The 25,992-nt window shown below is 35.4% G+C and overlaps 1 protein-coding gene across 4 annotated transcripts in view; it reads right to left on the bottom strand.

Annotated features, from left to right (window-relative positions):
• The window catches only part of CTNNA3 (catenin alpha 3), a 1,846,283-nt gene that overhangs the window by 564,822 nt on the left and 1,255,469 nt on the right, over window positions 1–25,992 (bottom strand). For all 4 annotated transcript variants that reach the window (XM_077946706.1, XM_077946707.1, XM_028827066.2 and 1 more), the window contains one exon: window positions 12,384–12,540. In XM_077946706.1, coding sequence (XP_077802832.1) covers window positions 12,384–12,540 — 157 coding nt within the window. The remainder of the gene's footprint in view (window positions 1–12,383; window positions 12,541–25,992) is intronic.

Genomic DNA, 25,992 nt, shown 5'->3' with positions numbered 1-25,992 from the left:
ATGTGTATATATAACACATTTTCTTTATCAATTCAACCTGTTGTTGAACACATAGGTTAATCCCATATCTTTGCTATTATGCATAGTACTGCAATAAACATAGGGTTGCAGATATCTCTTTAATACAGTGATTTCCCTTCTTTGGGATAGATTCCCAGTAGCGAGATTGCTAGATCACATGGAAATTCTATTTATAGTTTTTTGAGGAACCTCCACACTCTTCTCCATAGTGGCTATACTAGTTTATATTCCCACCAACAGTATATGAGAGTTCCATTTCTTCTGCATCATCACCAGCATTTTTTTTTTTTGTCTTTTTGATAATAGCAGCTCTGACTGGTGTGAGATGATACCTCATTGTGGTTTTGATTTGCATTTCCCTGATGATTAGTGATTTTGAGCATTTTTCCATATATTTATTGGCTATTTGTGTGCCTTCCTTTGAGAAATGAATGTCCAGATAATTTGCTCATTTTAAAATTAGATTATTTGTTTCTGTGCTGTTGAGTTGTTTGAGTTCATTATATATCATGGATAGTAGTCGCTTACCAGATTAATAGTTTTTAAATATCTTCTTTCATTCTGTAGGTTGTAACTTAACTCTGTTGACTGTTTGCTGTGTAGAAGCTTTGTGGTTTTTATATAGTCTGATTTGTCTATTTTTGCTTTTGTGGTCTATGCTTTTGAAGTCTTAACCATAAAGTCTTTGCCTGGATCAATGTCCTGCAACATTTCCCTTACCTTTTTTTAGTAGTTTTAAAGGTTCTGTCTGATATTTAATTCTCTAATCCACTTTGAGTTGATTTTTTAATGTAGTGAGAGATGGTTTTCTAGTTTCAATCTTCTGCTTAAGAATATCCAGTTTTCAGAGCACCATTTATTGAAGACAGTGTCATTTTTTCAATGTATGTCCTTGACATCTTTGTTTAAAATCAGTTGACTGTAAATATATAGATTTATTTCTGGGTTCTCTATCTTATTCCATTGGTCTATGTGTCTGTTTTTATACCATACCATGTTGTTTTGTTTAATATTACTCTATATTATATTTTGAAGTCAGGTAGTGTAATATCTCCAGTTTTACCCTTTTGGCTCGATATTGCATCGGGTATTTGGGGTCATTTGTGGTTCCAGACAAATTTTAGGATGTTTTTCCATTTCTTTAGGGAATGTCATTATTATTCTGGTAAGGATTGCACTGAATCTGTAGATTGCCTTGGGTAAATGGTCATTGTAACAATATTAACTCTTTCAGTCCAGGAGCATGGAATGTTTTTCAATTTTTTTTATCCTCTTCTATTTCTTTCATCAGTGCTTTGTAGTTTTCACTGTAGACATCTTTGACTTTCTTGGTTAAATTTATTTCTAAGTGTCTTTTTTTTTGTAGTTACTGTAAGTAGGATTGCATTTTTAATTTCTTTTTCACCTAGTTCATTATTGGTATATAAACTACTAATTATTTTTGTATGTTGGTTTTTTTATCCTGAAATTTTAATGAATTCATTTATCAGTTCTAAGAGTATTTTGGCAGAGTCATTAGATTTTTCTATTTATAAGAACATGTTGTTTGCAAAGAGAGACAATTTGACTTCCTCTTTTCCAATGTGGATGGCAATTTCTTACTTTCTTTTTTTTTTTTTTGAGACGGAGTCTCGCTCTGTCGCCCAGGCTGGAGTGCAGTGGCCGGATCTCAGCTCACTGCAAGCTCCGCCTCCCGGGTTCACGCCATTCTCCTGCCTCAGCCTCCCGAGTAGCTGGGACTACAGGCGCCCGCCACCTCGCCCGGCTAGTTTTTTTTTTTTTTTGTATTTTTTAGTAGAGACAGGGTTTCACCGTGTTAGCCAGGATGGTCTCGATCTCCTGACCTCGTGATCCACCCGTCTCGCCCTCCCAAAGTGCTGGGATTACAGGCTTGAGCCACCGCGCCCGGCCAATTTCTTACTTTCTTTTTCCTAGTTGCTCTGGGCTAGGCCTTCTAGTACTACATTGAATAAAAGTAATGAAAATAAGTATCCTTGTCTTGTTCCAGTTCTTAGAGAAAAAGTTTCTAGTATTTCTTCTTTCAGTATAACGTTAGCCATGGGTTTGTCATATATGGTCTTTATTGTGTTGAGGTGTATTCCTTCTATGCCTAAGTTGTTAAGAGTTTTTTTTATCATAAAGGGATGATGAATTTTATTAAATGATTTTTCTGTGTCTATTGAGATTTGTTTTTTAAATTTTATTTTGTTAATGTGATGCATTACATTTATTGATTTGCATATATTGAACCATCCGTTTATCTTTGGAATAAGTTCTACTTGATCAGGCGTATTATCTTTTTGATGTGCTGTTGGGTTCAATTTGCTAATATTTGGTTGAGGGTGTTTAAATCTATGTTCATCAGACATATTGGCCCATAGTTTTCTTTTTTCTGTTGTGTCCTTGTCTGATTTTGGTATCAGGGTAATGCTAGCTTCATAGAATTAATTAGGAAGAATTTCTTAATCTTCAATTTTTTGGACTAGTTTGAGAAACATTGGTGTTAGTTATTTAAAAGTTTGCTAGAATTCATTAGTGAATCCATCTGGTCTGGGACTTTTCTTTCTTGAGAGACTTTTTGTTACTGATTTAATCTTCTTACTTACTATTGGTCTGTTTAATTCTATTTGGTTTTGGTTCAATCTTGGCATTTTATACATGTGTCTAGGAATGTATCCATTTCCTTCAGGTTTTTTAATTTGTTGGTGTACAGTTGTTCATAACAGTCTCTAATGATCATCTGTATCTTTGTGGTGTCAGTTGAAATATCTCGTTGTTCATTTCTGATATTATTTATTTAGGTCTTTTTCTTTATGTAATAGTTTGTTGATTTGATTTACTTTTCCAAAAACCAACTTTTTTCACGAATCTTTTGTTTGCTTTTTTTGCCTCTAATTTGTTTGATTGTGTACTGATTTTATTATTTATTTTCCTCCATGAACTTTGGGATTGGTGTGTTCTTGATTTTCTACCTTTTTAAGGTGTATCACTAGGTTATTTGAAATCTGTTTTTTGATATAGGTATTTATTGCTTTAAACTTGTTTCTTGTACTAATTCTTCTGTGTTCCATAGGTTTTTGGTATATCGTGTTTCTGTTTTCATTTCTTTCAAGAAGTATTTAAAATTTCCTTCTTAATTTCTTCATGAACTCATTTGTCATTCAGGAGAATTTTTTTTTTTTTTTTTTTTTTTTTTTTGAGACGGAGTCTTGCTCTGTCGCCCAGGCTGGAGCGCAGTGGAGCGATCTCGGCTCACTGCAAGCTCTGCCTCCCGGGTTCACACCATTCTCCTGCCTCAGCCTCTCCAGTAGCTGGGACTACGGGCGCCCGCCACCACACCTGGCTAATTTTTTGTATTTTTAGTAGAGATGGGGTTTCACCATGTTAGCCAAGATGGTCTCGATCTCCTGACCTCGTGATCCGCCCGCCTCGACCTCCCAAAGTGCTGGGTGTTGTTTAATTTTTATGTATTTTTACAGTTTCCAATGTTCCTATTGTTACTGATTTCTAATTATATTCCACTGAAATCTGAGAATACACGGTATAATTGCATTTTTGAAAAAATTATTTAGAGTTGTTTTGGGCCTAAAATTGGGTCTATCCTAGAGAATTTTCCATGTGCTGATGAGAAGAATGTGCATTTTGTAGCCGTTGGAAAAAATGTTCTGTAAATGTCTATTAGGTTCATTTGGTATAAAATGAAGCTTAAGTGCAATGTTTCTTTGTTGACTTTCTGTCTAGATTAGCTGTGCAATGCTGAGGGTGAAGACGGTGAGGTGTTAAAGTTCCCAACTATTATTACACTGGTGTCTCTATCTCTCTCTTTAATGTTAATAATATTTGCCCTAAATATCTGAGTGTTTTGGTGTTGGGTGGATATATATTAACAATTGTTATTTCCTCTTGCTGAATTGATTTTTAATCACTATATAATGACCTCTGTCTTTTTTTATCTTTTTATTTTTAATAAAAGTCTATTTTGTCTGATATAAGCATTGCTACCTTTGCACATTTTTTGTTTCCATTTGCATAGACTATCTTGTTTAATCCGTTCTGTTATAGTCTATGTGTGTTTTTAAATGAAGAGTGAGTTTCATAAGCAGCAAATAGTTGGGTCTCAGTTTTTTAATTCAGCCAGTTTATATATTTTAATTAGGGAATTTAAACTGTTTACATGTAAGGTTGTTATTGATATATGAGGACTTACTCTTGTCATTTTGTTAGTTGTTTTGTAATTGCTTTGTATAGCCTTAGTTCCTTACTTCTTTTATTATTTTTGTAGCTTGGTGGTTTCCTGTAGTGATAAAATTTTATTCCTTTCTTTTTCTCATTTGTGTATGTGCTTTACCAGTGAGTTGTATGCTTTCATGTTTTCCTTATGTGGTAGGTAACATCTACCAATGATATGGATATGTATCTGCTTTTGCTTAATTGATATACAACATCCTTTCACTTTCAGAGGTTGGAGTCCTTTAAGCATTTCTTGTAGGCTCGGTTTAGTGGCGATTAATTCTCTCAGTCTTTGTATGTCTGGGAAAAATTTTATGTCTCCTTCCTTTCTAAAGAATAGCTTTATGGTTTATTGTATTCTTAGTTGAAAGGCTTTTTTTTTTTTTTTTTTTTTATTCCAACAATCTGAATATATCATGCTAGCCTCTCCTGGCTTGTAAGTTTTCTGCTGAGAAATATGCTGTTAGTCGGATAAAGATACCCTCATATGTGACTTGATGCTTTCTTTTAGTGTTTTTATAATTACACTTTTATCTTTGCTTTGACAATTTGGCTATCAGGTGCCTCAGAGATAACCTTTTTGGATTTAATTGATTTGGGAACATTTGAGCTCCCTATATTTAGATGATTGTCTCCCAAGAGTTGGAAACTTTTCAGCTATTGTTTCATTAAATAAGTGGCCTATTCATTTTCTCATTTATTTTCCTTCTGAAATTTCTAAAATATGAATAGAATATTTGTTTGCATAGTTACATTCCAAATGCATGTAGACTTTTTTCATTTTTATTCTTTTTTTTTCTTTTTGCCTAATTGTAGTATCTATGGCTTCACAGTGTCTTATGCTCTGGTTGTTCCCAAAAGCTGTGGTGTGACTTTGTTGGAGATGGGGCCTCCAGGCAGGCCAGTCCTTGGATCCCTAGGGAGTGCACAGGCACCTCTGGTGGTATGCGTTGCATGGACCAGTTCTCAGGATCCTGGTTAGTACACAAAGGTTCATAGTGGCCCTGTTGTTGGTGGGGCAAGTTTGCTGGGTTGTGACGGTGGCACATCCCAGACAGGGCAGTCCTTAAGCCCTAAGTGGCAGATGTGGGAATCAGTATTCATGGCAATGGGTCATAAGCAAGCTGGTCCTCAGGCCCCTGGGCAGTGTGTGCAGGCACATGATGGCCCAATTGCTGCAGGGAACAAGGTCACTGTCACCAGGGAAGGTGGCTCTCAGGCTCTTGGAAGCATGTGCTTTGGATTCCTATGTTCGGGGGAAAGCCTCCCTGATGTGCAGGACTGCCTGTTCCCTGGGATTTAGGTCTCTGTGTGGGCTCAGGTAACAAGGACCCTGTGGCACCACTGGGTTCAGCTGATAATGTAACACTGCAACCTTCTGGGAGGGTGTTGGGGGATGTAGGCTGTACACCTGTGATGTGGAGATGCAGCAGTAATTAGGCCCTGGGGCAGAATGTAGTCTGGTGGTGACGCTTCTTAGTGCATTTTTCATGGCATTGACAGTTACCTTTGTGTTACTAAACCAAGGTCAAAGAACATTGTGATGATTAATGCTGAAAGTTATTTTTTCATAATTTGAAGATTTTTAAAAATATTAATCCTGGGCCTAAACACATTAAAGGAATTAAGAAGACATAAATCTGAAAAATTAATGTTGACACAGAATTTAAAATGGGAATAAATACTTTTATTCATTCAGCAAATAACTATTAAGAGACTTCAGGCAAAACCGTGGAAGTAAGAGGTCCTATTAAGATTCTACAGCAACTTAGGCGAAAGTTATTCAAACTGGCATAGTAGCAGTGAATATGGAGAAAAAGTGAACATATTTAAGAAAAATTTTAAATACAGAATAAAGCACATCTTCAACTATCCTTCAATACTACAATTCACTAAAGATCAATATGATATTATAATCAGAACACTACACAATAAGGGAATAACATTGCTAATGCTAATATAGAAGTGGCCAATCTATTTTTCAAAAAATTCAAAGACCATTGTCAATCGCTTCCACCAATCCTCATTTGATCTCCACTGTCACAGTTCTTTTGCAAGTAATCTCTTCCACTACATTTTACTCATTGTTCAATCTCCACTACCTTTCATAGGAGTCAGCACTCATAATTATGAAATATTAAATAAACTAAGGAATAAAAGAAAGGTTGTATTTTTACAAACCTTCATATTTAATCAGTTCTTAGTAATTGTTGAACAGTTCTTATGGTCCAAATCATTCATCCCTTCTATCAAAGTTTATAGCTCACCATGAGTCAATTTATGCAAACTAACCTCTGAAGATATATGTTTATCATGAGACATTTGTTGATGGTATGAATAATCTTTAAATGATCATTGAAAACCTTTCAGTTTTAAATATATAACTGCAATGGATAAACAGAAGACATCTGTCATTAGAGATACCCTCATTTCAAGAATCTTTAGTCAATAGTGGACCACTGAATCATATTAAAACATTATAAGCAAATATTTTATCACATGTGATCTTCCTCTGTGCTAATAACAAAAAAAAAATAGTTTAAAGTCTAAGAGTCCTTTACTACTGATTTTAAATTTATATTTTTATTTATATTTTAATGTAGAGAGCTGATATTCTGAGAATTCCCAAGTTTTTACAAATGATTCAGAAGAAAATGGAAATCTGTTTTGGACCATTTTTCCATCTATCTATCTATCTATCTATCTATCTATCTATCTATCTAGAAAATAGTCTCTCTCTCTCTATATATATATATACACACACACACAGACACACATATATATACACACACACACATACATATGTGTGTGTGTGTGTGTATATATATAATATTAGCATTGACTCCTGAAAGAAAGCCCATGAGTGGCTAAATGCTTATAAAAATTTTGAAAGTAAAATTTTCTCTAAGTAATTCACAACACAGATACCTTAAGAACTAACATGACAATTGATCTACCTGACAAAAGATGAATCAGAAGTCTCTGAATACAAACCACAACATATCACTCTAAAAGGTCATTGTATTAGTCCATTCTCATGCTACTCTAAAGAACTGCCAAAGACTGGGTAATTTATAAAGAACAGAGGTTTAATTGACTTACAATTCCACTTGGCTAGGAAGGCCTCAGGAAACTTACAATCATAGTGGAAAGGGAAGCAAACACATCGTTTTTCACATCATGGCAGGAAGGAGAATGAGAGCCCAGTGAAGGAAGAAGCCTTTATAAAACCATCAGATCTCATGAGAACTAACTCACTATCACAAAAACAGGATGGGGGAAACCACCCCTGTGATTCAATTATCTCTACCTGGTGCCTCCCACAACATGTGGGAATTATAGGAACTATAATTCAAGATGAGATTTGGGTGGGGACATAGCCAAGCCATATCAATCATTCTACACAAGTATCAGGTACTTTGCTATTAAACACATCTGTAACTTTTCTAAGAAAATCTGCCCCCACCCACAGAAGATGCAAGATTGTGGCAATTCTCATCACAGCTATTCGAAGTATGATTAGCCATCTGAAAAAAAAAAAAAAAAGTAATCCATCTATTCATTGGTCTTATTTTGGACCTAGAGCATCTAGGCTGGTACTAAAAAGATCCAGAGGACCAGCTAGATTCTTTCTCTTTTGTTCGACTGGGAAAATTTTGAGAGAAGATGCCATAATCTGTAGGAGCAGATGTTGAAAAATTATAATGTTACAAAAAGATCACTGGTAAAGAATCATGGCTAAACTAATATAAGGTAAGTTTATGAAGGCACAGAAACTTGAGAGAGCAGTGGAAACCACTCACTATTTCAGTCAAACATGTCTGGTTGTCTGTTTCATGGCCATTTCTCTCTTTTTTTTTTTTTTTTTTTTTACTAACAAATCTCTGATTTTCTTTGTGTAGTAAGTGACTAGCAATAAAGGTTAAACTGTGGCTGGTCTAAGCCTAGTGTTCAATTAGAAACTGTTTATACCAGCTCACAAGAGCCGATTCTATGCATTTTGTACCAACTCAGTTTAGTGACATCACACTGGTAGCTTAAAACCTGCAAAGGTGGGAGTATTTATGCCACAGAAATAAACAAATGCTACAAATTAGGACTACCACTGCCTCTGGCTTCTACTCAGTTGTTAATCACTTATCAGCACTCTCTAAACTCATCTTGGAAATCTAATTTTCTTTTGCCAGTGATTGGCTCAAGATTGGGAGAGGAACCAAGTTTTGACCTATGACAAGGAAGAGAAACTGATGAAAATCATCTGGAAAAGACTTTTTTCTCGAAAGTTAAAGCTGCAAGCCAGTTTCTTTTTCTGTTTTAAATGGTGTTGTGTAATGCTTGGAGATGCAATGCTTTAAGATGCAACCATGAGGGAACATCAACAGAATCCAGAGATGCTTACACATTAATAACCTTGAACTGGGCCGGGCGCGGTGGCTCACGCCTGTAATCTAAGCACTTTGGGAGGTCGAGGCGGGTGGATCACAAGGTCAGGAGTTTGAGACCAGCCTAGCCAGTATGGTGAAACCCCGTCTTTACTAAAAATACAAAAAAATTAGCTGGGCGTGGTGGCACATGCCTGTAATCCCAACTACTTGGGAGGGTGAGGCAGGAGAATTGCTTGAATCTGGGAGGTGGAGGTTGCAGTGAGCTGAGATTGCACCACTGCACTCCAGCCTGGGTGACAGAGTGAGACTCCTTCTCAAAATAATAATAATAATAATAATAATAATAATAATAATAACCTTGAACTGTCAGATGCATGTGAACCAGAACAACTCCATCTTGAATAGGAGCTTGGTAAAATGAGGTTGAAACCTACTGGGCTGCATTCCCAGACAGCTAAGGCATTCTAAGTCAAAGGATGAGATAAGAGGTTGGCACAAGATATCGGTCATAAAGACCTTACTGATAAAACAGGTTGCAATAAAGAAGCTGGCTAAATCCTACCAAAACCAAGATGGCCACAAGAGTGACCTCTGGTCATCCTCACTATACACTGCCATCAGCCCCATGACAATTTACAAATGCCATGGCAACATCAGGAAGTTACCCTATATGGTCTCAAGGGGGGATGCATGACTAATCCACCCCCTGTTTAGTATATCATCAAGAAATAACCATAAAAATGGTCAAACAGCAGTTCTCGGGGATGCTCTGCTAATGGAGTACCCATTCTTTCATTCCTTTACTTTCTTGATAAACTTGCTTTCACTTTGCATTGCGGACTTGCCCCAAATTTTTACTTGCACAAGATCTAAGAACCCTCTCTTGGGGTCTAGAATGGGACCCCTTTCCTGTAACAGAACTACTACCAACCAGGGCATCCAAAATGTAGAAAATTATGAGCAGTCCACCCTGGGCATAGAAAATAATGTGCATTTTCTGTACAGAATTTAAAAACAATAATTAAACATATTAACCATCAGTTCACTTTTTATTATCCTCCTGTACAGACAATTCTAAATAATGTTAGCCATTAAAATATCCCTCTCCACATAGCTTAACTGCTCCTACCCAAGTCGTCTGTATGCTAGGGCCAGTAACCCTAGAGCCAACTATATCAAACATCTAGCTATGTGACAATGAAGGGTTTTTGTTATTTAAGTAACTTTTACATGAGTTTTCTGTTTCTTCTTTATGTTTTGAACTGCTTAAGTTGTCCATGAAAAGAAGCAGATCCAAAATATTGGTATATCAGGTTAATCTAGCACTAAAGGGAAAAACTATTAATTCCTGCTTAAAGGACCTACAATATCCCTGAATCCCAGGCCTCCCCAGGTTCTAATCATGCAAAGATTGGTAAATTATGGTTCCGGTTCCCCTTCTTGCATGTCCAGAGGATTCTCCCTATGTGCTGTCAGTATTAAAATATTAAACTATCTTTACATTGATGAATGTGAGTAGGTTCCTTTGCCTTTTAACCAAAAGGCAGAAACTACTATTTAACAATCAAATTACAAAAGGCTTTTCCAATATAAGGTGTAGATTGAATTTACTTTGCAAAGTCTTTAAGAAGGAGATAGCAAATAGACAAAAATATGCTTAACATTGTTTATAATAATTAAAATTACTATTTATCTAAATATTAACAAAAGAATACAAAAGTGAATAAGTTCTTGAATAATATACAATCATGCAGAAATATGCAGCCAAATATGTGTAAAAATGCAAGTAACATAAATATATATATATATGCATGATACACATTTGAAAATATAAATATATATTAGAAAAATGGTGAACAGAAAAAAAATCAGTTAGCAGTGGTTATTATTCCTGAGTAGTGGAATCAAAGGCCATTAATTTTTTTCCCATACATTTTCTATATTTTCAAAGATTTTGATTCTATAAAGATAAAGTAATTTTAAAATATATAATTAGCATATATTCAATTTTCATTAATGTATCATGAAAATATAGTTGGTTTTTGGAACAATTTTTCATTATGAGAATGCTATACATACATGAAAGTAATGAAGTCAATAGGTTAGACTGGACTAAATCAGGTAACTTTAAAAAATGAAGTTGGATATTCATGAGAATTTGCATTTTATAAGAAAGAATATTATCACATTCCAAGAAAATCCTTCTCTCACTAAAAAGGAAAAAAATGTAATTTATTTTATAGAGAGGATTACTTTTTGAGAGAATAAAAAAGACTAAAATGTGTTTAGTTCTTTGTTCTTACCACACAAACAAAACTTGAATTATGCTTCTGAGGATATTGATTTATAAGAGTATCTTCACAATCCTGTGGGATATTATTCTAATTTGTGATGAGATAATAATCTGGGCTTCACATGGAATCTCAAGCTGTCTATTGAAGTTAGATATTTAGACTTGTTTGTTTAATTATTTAGATTAGCACTGTCAAATACATATAACGGTTGTTGAATTATCATATTGCATCTGTGAAAGGAAAATAAATCTTGGGGCCCCAAAATGACTAAGCCAAAGGGGAAAGTCAAGCTGGGAACTGCTTAGGAGAAACCTGCCTCCCATTCTATTCAAAGTCATCTCTCTGCTCAGTGAGATAAATGCATATCTGATCGCCTCCTTTGGAAAAGTTAATCAGAAACTCAAAAGATTGCAACCATTTATCTCTTATCTACCTGTGACCTGGAAGCCCCCTTCCCATTTCTACTTGTCCCACTTTTGCTTCAATTTGTTCCACCTTTCTAGACTGAACCATTGTTTATCTTACATATGTTGATTGATGTCTCGTGTCTCCCTAAAATGTATAAAACTAAGCTGTGCTCTGACCACCTTGAGCACATGTCATCAGGAACTTCTGAGGCTGTGTCATGGGTGCACATCCCGAACTTTGGCAAAATAAACTTCCCAAATTGACTGAGATCTGTCTCAGATTTTGCAGTTCACACATTTCAAATCGATGTTTTCCCATTAATATATTTTTTTCCCTGAGGGGAGAAAAATTTGGTTGGAAAAGAAGTGCAGGGAAATCAAGATATATAAATGTATTAGAGGGAGAAAATGTGGATTTATTTGAAAAGCTAGGAAAAACCTAAGACTTCTAGATATTATTGTCTAATATGTTTTGGCCATGAATAGGAGTTTCTTTTATAGACTCAGTGTAAATTGTTAAATTTAAAAGGATTACAAGAGATGAGGCTTGTAATCCCAGAGTAGACCATGGATAACACAACTGCTGCTAATACATGGCAACATATTGCATCCAGAAATACAATCAATTAAATGTTTACTGTATTAAATAAAATTAATTTTATTCAGTATTATTCTTTTTTTTTTTTTTTTTTTTTTTTTGAGATAGAGTCCAGCTCTGTTGCCCAGGCTGGAGTGTGGTGGCATGATCTCAGCTCACTGCAACCTCTGCCTCCTGGGCTCAAGCAATTGTCCTGCCTCAGCCTCCTGAGTAGCTGGGATCACAGACATTAGCTAAGACGCCCAACTAATTTTCATATTTTTAGTAGAGCTGGGGTTTTACCATCTTGGCCAGGCTGGTCTCGAACTCCTGACCTCAAGTAATCCACCTGCCTTGACTTCCCAAAGTGTTGGCATTTCAGGCGTGAGCCACCATGCCTGGCCCAGTATTATTCTATTTTATAAGGCTGACAAGAGAAAATAAACAAATTAAAAGAATAAAGACATACCAGATACAGCAAGGAAGTCATCAATGCTTGTAATGTCATCTACGGCTTCAGTGAGGACATGTATATGATTCTCCCATGTACGCTTGTACATTTCCATGGTGTTTTTGACCACTTGACTTTTGGGTCTTGCAGCCAAAGCAAGTGCAGCATTAATAATCTATAAAGATAAGGATTGAAAAAATTACCTATTGGTTACAATGTTCACTATTTGGGTGATGGGTACACTAAAAGCCCACACTTCACCACTATGCAATATATGCATGTAAGAAATCTGCACTTATAATTCTTAAATATATAAAATAAATAAAAAATATTAAAGAAATAAAATAAAATTAATTAAATTATATTCATTCGTATTAAACATAAAAAATGGAATTTAAAAAATCTGTAAAGATGTAGAATGTTTACTCAGTGATTTCTTTAAATACATTAAGTGTATTAAAATTACATTATTTAAATTAAATACTTAATGACATTCATCCTCGACAATAGGAAAAACAGTAAAATGTCTCCACATATATACAGTTTATATTGAAAAGTATAAAATGTTTTATATTTATTAATATAAATTATATAGGTATAAATAATTTTTATTTTTAAATTTTTCCTACTCTATCATTGCAGAGTGAGTTTTTTAAATATAAACTTTGTCACCATAAGCTCCATCGAGTTCAAGACACTTTTCTAAGTTATAATATCAGGCATTTAATCTATCCTTAAAGAACTGATGATTCTGGGAATTTAAACATGTCAATCCAGTCTTTTTTACATTATTAACTGGTGAGAAATGGATGCATTTAACAGATTTTTTTTTTCAAATTAGTAAACAAAAAGAAATCAGCAAGAACAAATTAGTACTGTAAGTTGAACCCAGTGATTTCCCATGGATATTCCTGAAATATTGCCCTTGTTTCAGGAGATAAATGAGCAGAAGCACTGTAATGGTGAAGAAGGACATTCTGGTGACACATTCTTGGGCATATTTTTGTTAAAGTTTCGGCTAATTTTCTCAAACCACTCTCATAGTAAGCAGATGTTATCATTCTTTGGCCCTCCAGGAAGTCATTAAGCAAAATGCCTGTAGCATATCAAAAAACTGTTGCCATAACCCTTGTTCTTGACTGGTCTGTTTTTGCTTTGACTGGATCACGTCCATCTCTCACTAGCTATTGCTTTGATTATGATGTCTTCAGAATTGTACTTGTAAAGCCGTGTTTCATCTCCTGTTACAATTCTTTAAAGAAGTAATTCAGGATCTTGATCCCACTGATTTAAAAATTCCATCGAAAGCTCTGCTCTTGTCTGCAGCTGATCTGGGCACAATGGTTTGGATACTCATTGAGTGGAATGTTTGTTCAACTTTAATTTTTTAGTCAGAATTGTGTAAGCTGAAGTAATTAGGATGTTTATGGTGTTGGCTATTGCTTGTGCTGTTAATCACTGGTTCCTTTCAATTAGGGCATGAATAATAGAAATTATTTAAAATCACAAATGGATGTGGATGGGCTGCTTCTGTGAGCTTCATCTTCAACATCATCTCACCTCTTATTAAAATGAGTTACCGGTTTGTAAACTGATGATTAATTTGGGGCATTGTCTCCAAGAATATTTTGTAAAGCATCAATGATTGCATCAATCTTCCACTCAAACTTTGCCATAAATATGATGTTTCTTCTTCAATTTCAGCAGAGTTTATGTTGCCTTTCATAGGGGTTTGATATAGTTTGGCTGTGTCTCCACTCATATCTCATCTTGAATTGTAACTCTCATAATTCCCATATGTCATGGGAGGGACCTGGTGGGAGGTACTTGAATCATAAGGGCAGTTACCTTCATGCTGTTCTCATGATAGTCAGTTGAGTTCTCACGAGATCTGATAGTTTCATAAGGGGGTTTTCCCCTTTTGCTCAGAACTTCTCCTTCCTGCCACCATGTATAGAAGGACATGTTTGCATCCCCTTCTGCCATGATTGTGAGTTTCCTGTGGAACTGTGAGTCAATTAAACCTCTTTCCTTTATAAATTACCCAGTCTCAGTTCTGTCTTTATTAGCAGCATTAGAACAGACTAATATAGAGCTGTTTTCAAAATGATGTCTCTTATTTTCGATCCGTCAAACTAGATCCTGTCCACACACATTATCACAAGCTAGTACAAGTTTATTTTGGTGCAAAAATGTTGAATTCTATGCATAACTTTTTCATAAAACACATTTTCAATAAACGTTTTGAAGACCTCTCATACAATGATAACAATAAAAAGAAGCTTTTCCTACTGAATATCCTAAAGATGTCACCTTAAGTCACTTCCTGTCACCACATTATTGGAGGTAGAATATGGAAAAAATTAGTTGCCTGAGAATAATATATTTAAATCCCCCTTTTTATTTCTTTTCTATAAAAGGGGAACATATTAAATTTTAAGGAAACACACTAACTTTAGAAATAACTACTGTGCAGTATGCCTTGACTTCAGTTTTAGAGTTTTATTAACCTATTAACTTACAATGTACCTTTGTGTATACTGCAATGGCTCTGGTCCCTGGTGTTTCATTGTTCTTGCAATTGGACAACTATGTACACATGTGGTTGTACTGAAATTATGCCTTCACAGCAAAGTATACTTTTAAAGTACTGGTGTAAAACCCTCAGTGGAGATATGAAGTTATGAATATAAGACAGGCTATATTTTATAAGAATATTTTCAGTTCTGCTGCTGATCCAATTTATCTGATTCAACACTGCACACTATGAGGAAGCTTTATCCTACTTGACTCTTCTGATATTTAGCTTAAATCTAAAAGAAGACACAATTCAGAATTCTTCTTCTAACCCTCTTTAAGGCAGAAAAATATTCATCCCAATGTCACACTACTAGAATTTTAGCCATATATCTAGAGAAAATAAAATAACCATTCTTAAATCTTCTTCATGTAAAACTAAAGCTTTTTAAAAAATGAATTATGTTGCTTTCTGAGGCATTTTGTTTCTTTAAATTATGGTTGAAATGTTTACATGTCAGTCACTTGACCCTGATAATTTTTAGTCTGTCAGTTCACCTTTGAAACAGTTTCTTTTAAGTTCAGGCCTTAGTATATCTTAACTGGGCCGTTCTAGTAGCCTTATACTTTTCTACTTCCAGTCTCTATTTGCTCTGAGACATTCTCCTCAGTGCAAACACATTTCTTTCTCAAATGCCAAAGTGATAACCTTTGATAAAATCCTAGTTGACTAAAAACGAAAACCATATTTCTTTTCAGTAATTCACAGTCTAAACCCATCCACAGGTCGGTCCTTACCTGCAGTTCACTCTGCTGTAATAATCTTACTCATTTTAGTTTTTGTTCCAGCCACAGTTTTCAGCTCCATTTCCTTATCACACCACTCATCGTTGTACCTCTGTGACTGTTTTTACAGCTCAATCTACCTTAACGCCCTTGTTCCATCCCTTTTTCTGCTCTACTCCATCTTAGGAAACATTTTTTATATTTAGCACATCCATGGAAAGATCACCACATACTGTGAAGCCTGTCCCATTCCCTACACCCAGCAAACTGAATTGTTTTCTCTTTTGTGTTTAAAAAATATTTTGTCCATATAAATAAATAGTAGCTATTCTATTGCATGATTGCTCATACACATGTCTATTCCTGGGTAATGAGCTCCATCATAGGAGGGACTATGTATTATTCATCTTTGCTTCTTGGTATACTAAATATGTTAATTACCATAACTGCTATAGTTATAAACTGTCCCTAAGAGAAACTATTCTGCTCACAGTCCACACTGAGAGGACAGCCACAGGGGGGCAGGTTTGGTATTATTTTCTCTTTCTTCAACACTATTTAGGTCATAGGCAGGTACCCAATTCAAGAAGAGTTAATCTCTTGGCCGGCTGGTGATAGGTCATGAGGTTTGATATAAAAAGTTGTGTTGTGTTAATCAATCTTGAAAATTTGAACTAGAATTTATGGAGAAATCATTAGTTAGCAGTCAAGACCAAAGCTGAAAGTTTCTGTAAAGAGCAGCCATTTTATAAAATCAGAACCAGAGGGGGCCAATGCAGCTAAGGCTACAAGGAAACTAGAGCCAAAGTGTAAGGAAGAAGAAACTGTAAATAGACTGAACCTATGATGTTTAAAAAGAAAAAAAATAGGCCAGGTGTGGTGGCTCATGCCTGTAATCTCAGCACTTTGGGAGGCTGAGGCAAGCAGATCACCTGAGGTCAGGAGTTCAAGACCAGCCTGACCAACATGGAGAAACCTCCTCTCTACTGAAAATACAAAATTAGCTGAGCATGGTGGTGAATGCCTGTAATCCCAGCTACTCGGGAGGCTGAGGCAGGAGAATTGCTTGAACCCAGGAGGCGGAGGCTGTGGTGAGCTGAGATTGCATCATTGCACTCCAGCCTGGGCAACAAGAACAAAACTCTATCTCAAAAAAAAAAAAAGAAAGAAAGAAAGAAAGAGTAGAAAGACAAAAATAAACAAGCAAAAGCAAAGTGTGTAGTAAAATAAGCCAGTAGGTGGCAAGAGGAGAATGGGGAAAATATATCAAGAGAGTCAATAACATCAACAGAGATAAAATGATACTCAGAGAAAAGAAAAAAAAAAAAGAAGTTGACTGTTTTTGAGAGTATCCTATTTTGGATTACAAAAACACAGAAATACTAATAACGATAATAATAAAATACTAAGTCCATAGTTTGCACCATGCACCACTGTTCCAAGCACTTTCTACATATTCACCTAATTTTTTTAACTTAATTTTTACATCGCATTGAGGTAGGTAGGTGTTGTCATCTCAATTTTCAGATAAGGTTACCAAGTTATTAAGGAGAAGTTGTCAACTTGACCTAGACTTCCTGCTCTTAATTGCCACACTGTACAATCTTCTATAACAATATTATACTAATTTATGATGCTATGAGTGAGTGATGACCCTTAAAACCATAAAGGTATCACTGAAGGAAACATTACAATGCCTGGTGTAAAGAAAAACAAAAGAGAGAGCCAATGTGTGTGTGTGTGTGTGTGTGTGTGTGTGTGTGTGCATGTGAGAGAGAGAGAATATATATATATATATAATATATATATATATATAATATATATATATATAATTTGCTAAGTTAACCATTTATAAAATTCAGTGGCATTAAGTACATTCACATAGCTGTGCAACTATCCATCTCCAGAACTTTTTAGCATCTCAAACTGAAATTCAGTACTCATTAAACAATAACTTCCCATTCTTCCTTCCCTCTAGTACCTAGTAAGCTCTATTATACTTTCTACTTCTTGCTGTTGACTATTCTAGATACTTCATATAAGTGGAATTATACAACATTTGTCCTTTTGTGTCTGGCTTATTTCTCTTAACATAATCTTTTCAAGGTTTACTCAAGTTGTAGTATGCATCAGAAATTCATTACTTTTGAAGATTAAAGAATATTCTACTGTATGTACATACCATGTCTTGCTCACCCAGTCATCTGTCAGTGGACACTGGGTTGTTTCCATCTTTTGGCTGGTGTGAATAATGCTGTTGTGACCATTATTGTACAAATAACTGTTCAAGTATTGGCTTTCAATTATTTGGGGTATATGCCCAGAAGTGGAATTGCTAAAAAATTATATGACAATGTTTTTAAAAATGGGGTCTCACTCTGTCACCCAAGCTGGCGTGTAGTGGCTTGATCTCAGCTCACAGCAACTTCCACCTCTCAGGCTCAAGCGATCCTCCCACCTCAGTCTCCCAAGTAGCTGGTACCACAAACGCACACCACCACACCCAGCTAATATTTTTTGCATTTTTGATAGAGACAAGATTTCACCATGTTGCCCAGGCTGGTCTAGAACTCGAGCTCAGGTGATCTACTGGTCTCAGCCTCCTAAAGTGCTGGGATTCCAGGCATGAGACACTGTGCAAAGCCTGACAATTTTAAATTTAAGTTATGAAATTGCCACATTGTTTTCAGCAGTAGTTGCACCATTTTATATTCCTATCTGCAATGCCGAAGAGTTCCTATTTTTTCATATCCTGGACAAAACTTATTTCCCCTTTTGTTTTTTTCCTTTAACCCTAACCATCCTAACAGGTGTGAAGTGGCATCTCATTGAGGTTCTGTTTGCATTTCCCTAATGATTAGTGATGCTGAACAACTTTTCATGTGCTTATTGACCAACTGTTTATCTTCTTTGGAAAAATGTCTATTCAAGTCTTTTGCCCATTTTTTAATTGTTTTTTATTGTTGAGTTTTAGGAGTCCTTTACATATTCTGGTTATTAATCTCTGATTATATATATGATTTGTCAATATTTTCTCCCACTCTTTGGGTTGCCTCTTCCCTCTCTTGCTAATGTCCTCTGATATACAGAAGTTTTGAATTTTAATGAAGTCCAATTGATTTTTTTTTCATTTTTTGTGCTTTTGGTGTCCTATGCACATTGCCAAATCTGATGTCATGAAGTGTCACCCTGTGTTTTCTTCTAAGAGTTCTATATTTTTAGCCACTATATTTGAGTCTTTGATTCATTTTGAGTTAATTTTTGTATATGGTGCAAGGTAAGGGGCAAATTTCATTCGTTGCCATGTACTTAAGTTTTCCCAGCACCAATTGTTGAAGACTATCCTTTACCCATAGAATTATCTGGGTAGACTTGTCAAAAATCATTTGACCATAAATGCAAGGGTTTATTTCTGGGATATCTATTCTATTCCATTGATCTATATGTCTGTATCACACTTATTTGATTAGTGCAGCTGGTAATGAATTTTGAAATTAAGAAGTGTGAGGCTTCCAACTTTGTTCTTATTTTTCAAGATTATTTTGGCTACTCAAAGTCCCTTGAAATTCCATATGAAATTGAGAATGTGTTTTTTCTATATGTGCAACATACATTGTTGGTATTTTGATAGGGATTACATTGAACTGGTAGATTGCTTTGGTTAGTATTATTATCTTAATAATATTAAATGTTATAACCCATGAACATATGATGTCTTTTCTACTTTTTATGTCTTCTTTAATTTCTTTCAGCAATATTTTGTAGTTTTCAGCAAAATCTACAAAGGAAAAGACATTCAGGTAAAAATCTTTCACCTCCTTCGTTAGCTTATTCCTAGGCATTTCATTTCGTATGATGCTATTATTAAGTGAAATTGTTTTCTCAACTCCCTTTCCAGATTGTTCATTGTTCGTATATAAAGACACACTGATTTTTGTGTGTTCATTTTGTATTCTAGTGAATTCTGTTATTAGCTTTAAGATTTATGTGTGTATAATCTTCAAGATTTTCTAAATATAAGAGTATGTCAGCACTGAACAGTGATAATTTTATTTCTTCCTTCCCAATTTGGACACCACCAAAAAAAAGTTTTTTTATTCATTTAAAGTTGGATTTTGTCAGGCAAGTGATAAGAAAGGAATGAATTGAATTGATTGAGGTTATAGGAGGAGAACACAGAACTTCAAGGAACTGCTGAAAGCACTCACCAGCCTCCTCTTTGAATCTGGCTTCTGTTATTCCAAGTACATTCCCTACCCACGCTCGCTGATAAGGGCTGTGTTTGATCCTCATTTCTCTTTCCTTATACGGGCCTGTCCAAATTAGCCCCTGTTAGACCCTGTGCGTTAGGCTGTCTGGCACCCCTGACAAAAGTCAGTTTAGTTAGCTTCCACTGGTCTCACTCTATCTTCTTTAGGCTTCTCCTCATTTCTACTGGTATATGTGGTCAAGGCCTCAACATGCTTTAGGCTAAGCTTCCTCATATTTTTCTATTAAATCAGATAGACTATTTTTACTACATTCTAAACTCATTTACCTTGGGAAACCCTTGAACATCTAAACTACATTCAGAATATTTAGGATTTTCAGACTGTCTCAAGATTTTCATTGTTTCCCTCTAGGTATTAGGAGCTTGTATTTACAGGAATCTCATTTGTCCAGACACCTTCTAAGACCCATAAGAGACTCTAGAAATGTGTTCACATTGTCATTTGTTCGAGTAAAATCTGCCTCAAATAGTTTTGGGATCCAGCTAAGGGGAAGTTCAGTTGAGGATACATTTAGTTTGTGTTTAGTGGGTAATTTCAGGTGTGTTACAGTTACTTCCCTATATCTTTTACCACCTTCATACTTGTAGTATTGATATCGGATCATGATAGAATCAATAGAGCCTTTGCCTGTCCTACTGATATGTGCTTTCCTTTCTGAAACACCTCCAAACAAACTGTACTAGAACAAACACTGAATTATCTTCTCAGTTTCTACATAGAAAGTGACATTACAAAATAAATCGCTGTGATTTTAGAGGTGATCAAGAGTGTGCAGTGAAATAAAGATAAAAAAAAGAAAATAAAAAAGAAGATTCATGAGGGTGTGTCTGACAGATCATTCATGCAAATATATTATTTTCTGGATTTTGCTATATTTTGATATTTGGCAGCATTTTAAAATTAGTATCTAGTTGGTTTTCATATTCTAAATAAATATTCACTTTTTCTTAAAGAAGGCCCTTAAAACTGTGTATACTTTAGGCTCCACACAGCCTGGCCTGTCACAATCAATGTATTATTTATTTATTTTATTTATTTATTTTTCGAGACAGAGTTTTTGCTCCTATCACCCAGACTAGAATGGAATGGTGTGATCTCGGCTCACTGCAACATCCACCTCCCAGATTCAAGCAATTCTTCTGCCTCCGCCTCCTGAGTAGCTGAGATTTACAGATGCGCGCCACAATACCTAGCTAGTTTTGTTTGAGTTTTTAGTAGATATGAGGTTTCACCATGTTGGCCAGGCTGGTTTCGAACTCCTGACCTCAGAAGATCCACCTGCCTTGGCCTCCCAAAGTGCTGGGGTTACAGGTGTGAGCCACGGAACCTGGCCAAACAGTGTTTTTCGTTGTTGTTGTTGTTGTTGTTGTTTTAATTTAAAAAACACTATCTTCTGAAATGATGAAATGAAAATATATTCAACTGCAATATTTTAATTCTTTACAGTGAAAAATGACTTATTTCCCTTCACCTTCCTTTTGATGTGACAATGGTTTTCTTCAAAAAGGTTTTATTTTGCTTTTACTATATTTGTAAAAATGGAAGAATAGTGTAGTGATTATAAAAATAACATTGTTGAGGACCTGCAATGTGCCGGGCATGTTTCTAATTACTTGATTTGCATTAATGTTTTTCATCCACTGAGAAAGATCTTATCGGTATCTCCAATTTGCTGACAAGACAATGGAGGCACAAAGGGATGAAATAACTTACCCCAAATTATAGAAGAAACTCTAGATTGGAAGCCAAGAGGCTCAAGCTAAAGTTTTACTTTGCTTCAAACTGATTTTATGTCCATAAAAAAAAGTCATATTACCTCTCCAAGATCTACTTTCCCAGAAGTTACAGGTATGCGTCCACTGGGGTGGGGTGTGGAGACAGGGTTTGAATCAGCCCATGCCTCAGAGGTTCTTCAGATTTTAACATTTGATTTAAAGCTGATGTATATACTTCTCTTGAAAGATTTCTAAAAACAATTACTTAAAATGTGAAAATAAATCTACATAATTTAATTTTTCCCAGAGATAGTTCGATATTGGCATTGATACAAATAATCTTAAAAATTTTAGTTAATATAACAAAAGCACTTTGGGGATTAAAAAGATGATTTATATGTAGTACCTATAGGTCTGATTACCTCAGTGTCACAGCATGTAGAGAAAATTAAAATAACTAGATATATGATGCCTCAAATATATCTAAGGTTGTATGTGAGGTGAATTTATGTAACATCTACTTAAATTGGTAACATCATCATAATTTCAGAATTACAGCAACTGGAGTAATGGCATCAAATTCAATGCTCTAATTCTGTACATCCTTTTCTCAGTTGCTTAAATGATGTCCTACTACCAAATATTTCTCACTTTCTATGCTGGCTTTTCCACATTTCTTTATTTTGATAACTTTTTCTATTTTACTTGCTCTCATATTTTACTTCATCTATGGCAAATTACCTTTACACTTCAGATTATGGCGTGCAATACTTCCCACCATGAATCTCCATTGTCAGAACTTTATGTTAAATGATAAAAGCATTTCAGAGTAGGGGAGGGTGTGGTGTATAGGAGACATAACTTGCCATGGACTCCAGATTTACAATTAATGAAACTGCATTCAACTTTGGCCTCACAACCTTTTTTGTAATCTTCTCACTCCGTGAAGGGATGATCCCTGCATGATAGGATCACTCACACAGAAACTTCTCACAAGACTTCCATTTGCCTTGGATACACGTATAAGAAACTGAGCTATCCTATCCCAGGGGTTAAAAGTATTTTTTAAGGAGAGAAGGGGACAGAGTTTATTTCTGGGAGGATAGAGCTTTCTGTGAAAGTATATGCCAGTATAAATTTTCGTATCTCATAAAACATACTGCTGAAGAGGAAAAGTTCAACCTAGGACTATTTCAGTTATGCAAAATGTAATAAGTGGGAAAAATAATGCTCTCGGAAGGTCTGTAAAAGGCAATAATTCCACATGAAAATCAAAACATTTATTTTACTGTCTTTTATACTAAATATTAAGACTGGATAACCTTCCAAATTAAATAAGCAAAAGAGGAAAAGAATATAAAATACATTGTTTGTGGCGATAAAACAAAATCACCAATATGTAGGTTTCATCTGTCGTGGGGGAGGGAGAGGGGGGAGGGACAGTATTAAGAGATATACCTAATGTAAATGACGAGTTAATGGGTGCAGCACACAAACATGGCACATGTATACATATGTAACAAACCTGTACGTTGTGCACCTGTACCCTAGAACTTAAAGTGTAATTAAAAAAAAAAAAAAAAAAAGAATTTGGAGCAAGGCCTCCCATTTTAATCCAGCTCCATTACTTAGTTTTATGTGGTTTTAGACAAATTGCTTACTCTCTAAGCCTCAATTTCCTAATCTGTAATGGTCATGAAAATGATTATTACAAAGATTGTTGGTAGAATTAAATTAGATTATGGTTTTTTGTTTTCTGGTTTGTTTGTTTTTGTGAGATGGAGGCTTGCTCTGTCGCCCAGGCTGGACTGCAGTGGTGCAGTCCCGAAAATTCAAGCAATTCTCCTACCTCAGCCTCCTAAGTAGCTCGGATTACAGGCGCCTGCCACCACGCCCAGCTAATTTACAAATGCTTGCTTCTATACAGATATTTTGAGAATAAAATACAAGAATGCTTCAGGGATTTAAAAGAATACTATTTACACAAATATGTATACACACAGAATTTATAATTTTGTTGAACTCAACAATCATTTTAATATTCTATTTTTTTAAGTTTGAGTTAAATAAATATAAATAAGAAAAATTGAATCTACACACAAATTTTTAGGGTTTTCCTGTAACATGAAACTAAAATAAGAGAAAATTTGCCTTAAAACTATCTGATACCAGTAACACATATTACAGTTTAAAGTAATAAAAAATACTTTAGCTGACAATGATGAAAAAATAAACATAGACAACAGAGATTTTTTGATCCATTATAATTTGCTACTCAGGGATTTAATAAGTTTAGAATTTGGAGTAGAAAAAAGTTTGTACTATCTCCCAAATCATTTCAGTTCAAATGGAGAAATTGAAAATGACTTTAATATTTTTTCCAAATCTCCTTTTTTTAAAGGAATTTTATGTCAGAAACATCTACAAAGTTTCTCTTTAACGTACCATCCAATTTCATGCAGACATAAAGTCAAAATGTAAGCAATTCATTAATTGCCAAAGTGTGTTTCATATAATAAGAGGTTGGCAAAAGTTAAAAAAAAAAAAACAACAGACCGGGTGCAGTGGTTTACACCTGTAATCCCAGCACTTTGGGAGGCCGAGGCGGGCAGATCATGAGATCAGGAGATGGAGACTGTTCTGGCTATACGGTGAAACCCCGTGTCTACTAAAAATACAAAAAAAATTAGCCAGTCGTGGTGGCGGGCACCTGAAGTCCCAGCTACTGGGGAGGCTGAGGCAGGAGAATGGCGTCAACCCGCGAGGCGGAGCTTGCAGTGAACCGAGATCGCGCCACTGCACTCCAGCCTGGGTGGCAGAGGGAGACTCCGTCTCAAAAAAAAAAAAAAAAAAAAAAAAAAAGGCATGTATTTGAAATGCCTGACTGCTTGGGATTAGACATATTCTTTGTAAACTTGGATTCAGCTTTGGTTTTAGCACTAAAAAAGAGTTCACATAACATTAAGAAATTTAACTTTCTTAATTATCAAAGGATATTTGCTCTGTGTCTACCATTTATCTAAGTTAGAAAGCATAAGACAGGAAAAGCTCAGAAAATATTTCACTTTAAGTGTTCTAAGGGAGAAAAGTCATGCATAAATATTCAATAACGGACAACACGTATATGAAATCTATATAAGCAATGTTTTCCCTGAGTTGCAAGGGCATGTTAAGAAAATATGCATATAAGACATAAATTGGGTTGAAATAGTCAGGGTTGACTTATCTTTCTCATTCCTCTCTCATTGGTCATGCTCTTGCATGCTCTGTTTCTCTCTCCTTCTGATGGGTTCCTAGAAATTTTATTAATATCCTTGACCTATTTTGACCTCCAAGATACTATGTCCACTGCTGCAACCCCACTCCACGTGATCATTATCTCTCAGTGACAATTGAGGTAGCTTTAGTTCTGTTCCTAGCCATTCTTTACAAAGTGATATTTCCAAATTACTAATTTCACAAAGTTCCTGCCTCCTCTTTTATCATAGGATCAAAGTGAAAGTACTTAATTTAGCCTAAGGCCCTGAAATATTTGGCCCCTGTTTATTTCTCTAGCATTATTTCCTGTCAGCCCCCCTCGCTTTCCACTCTTCCTTGTCTAGGTGCATTCGTCTATGCTTTTCTTTCTGTAGGGATTTACCTCTTGTTAGGTAAGTCCAATTTATTCCAGTAGGGCTCACCTAGAGCATTATTTTCTCATGAAAACTTTATTAAATCTAGGTCAGGTTCCTAGATTGTCATGGGTGAGCATTTATCTCACTATCTCAAATGTATCAAATCTAGGTCAGGTTCCTGGATTTTCATGGGTGAGTATCTCAATATCTCAAACTTTATCAAATCTAGGTCAGGTTCCGTTGTCATGGGTGAGTATTGATCTAACTATCTCTTCTCATTAACAAGATGTTCATCAGAGTGATCATCTGATTAATGTCTAATCTCTACTTTCCATTGTTATAAAACAGCAGTGATCTTAATGTCTTTATGTTATTTCCCCAGGGTACATGGAAAGTGCCAAATAGAATCCCTCTTCCCATGTAACTAGTGCTCCAGTCTAAGGCTCCTTTTTACTTTGCAGGCCTACAAATTTATTAAAGGCTTTTCCCAAGTGATCAAGTCTGTTCCTACAGCGAACTCTTATATCAGTAGCTATGGTGATGAAAATATGTTTATATGGTCAGGTATCGAGGTTCACACCTATAGTCCTAGTGCTTTGGGAGGCCCGGGTGGAAAAACGGCTTGAGGACAGGAGTTCAAGACCAGCCTGGGCAACATAGCAAGACCCCATCCTTACAAAAGAGTTAAAAATTTTTTTTAATGTACATATCATTTTGTTTTATT

This window comes from Macaca mulatta, chromosome 9 (genome assembly GCF_049350105.2).
Source record: "Macaca mulatta isolate MMU2019108-1 chromosome 9, T2T-MMU8v2.0, whole genome shotgun sequence".
Lineage (NCBI taxonomy): Eukaryota > Metazoa > Chordata > Mammalia > Primates > Cercopithecidae > Macaca > Macaca mulatta.
The sequence above is the reverse complement of the archived record's forward strand: the minus strand, read 5'-3'. Positions and strand labels throughout refer to the sequence as shown.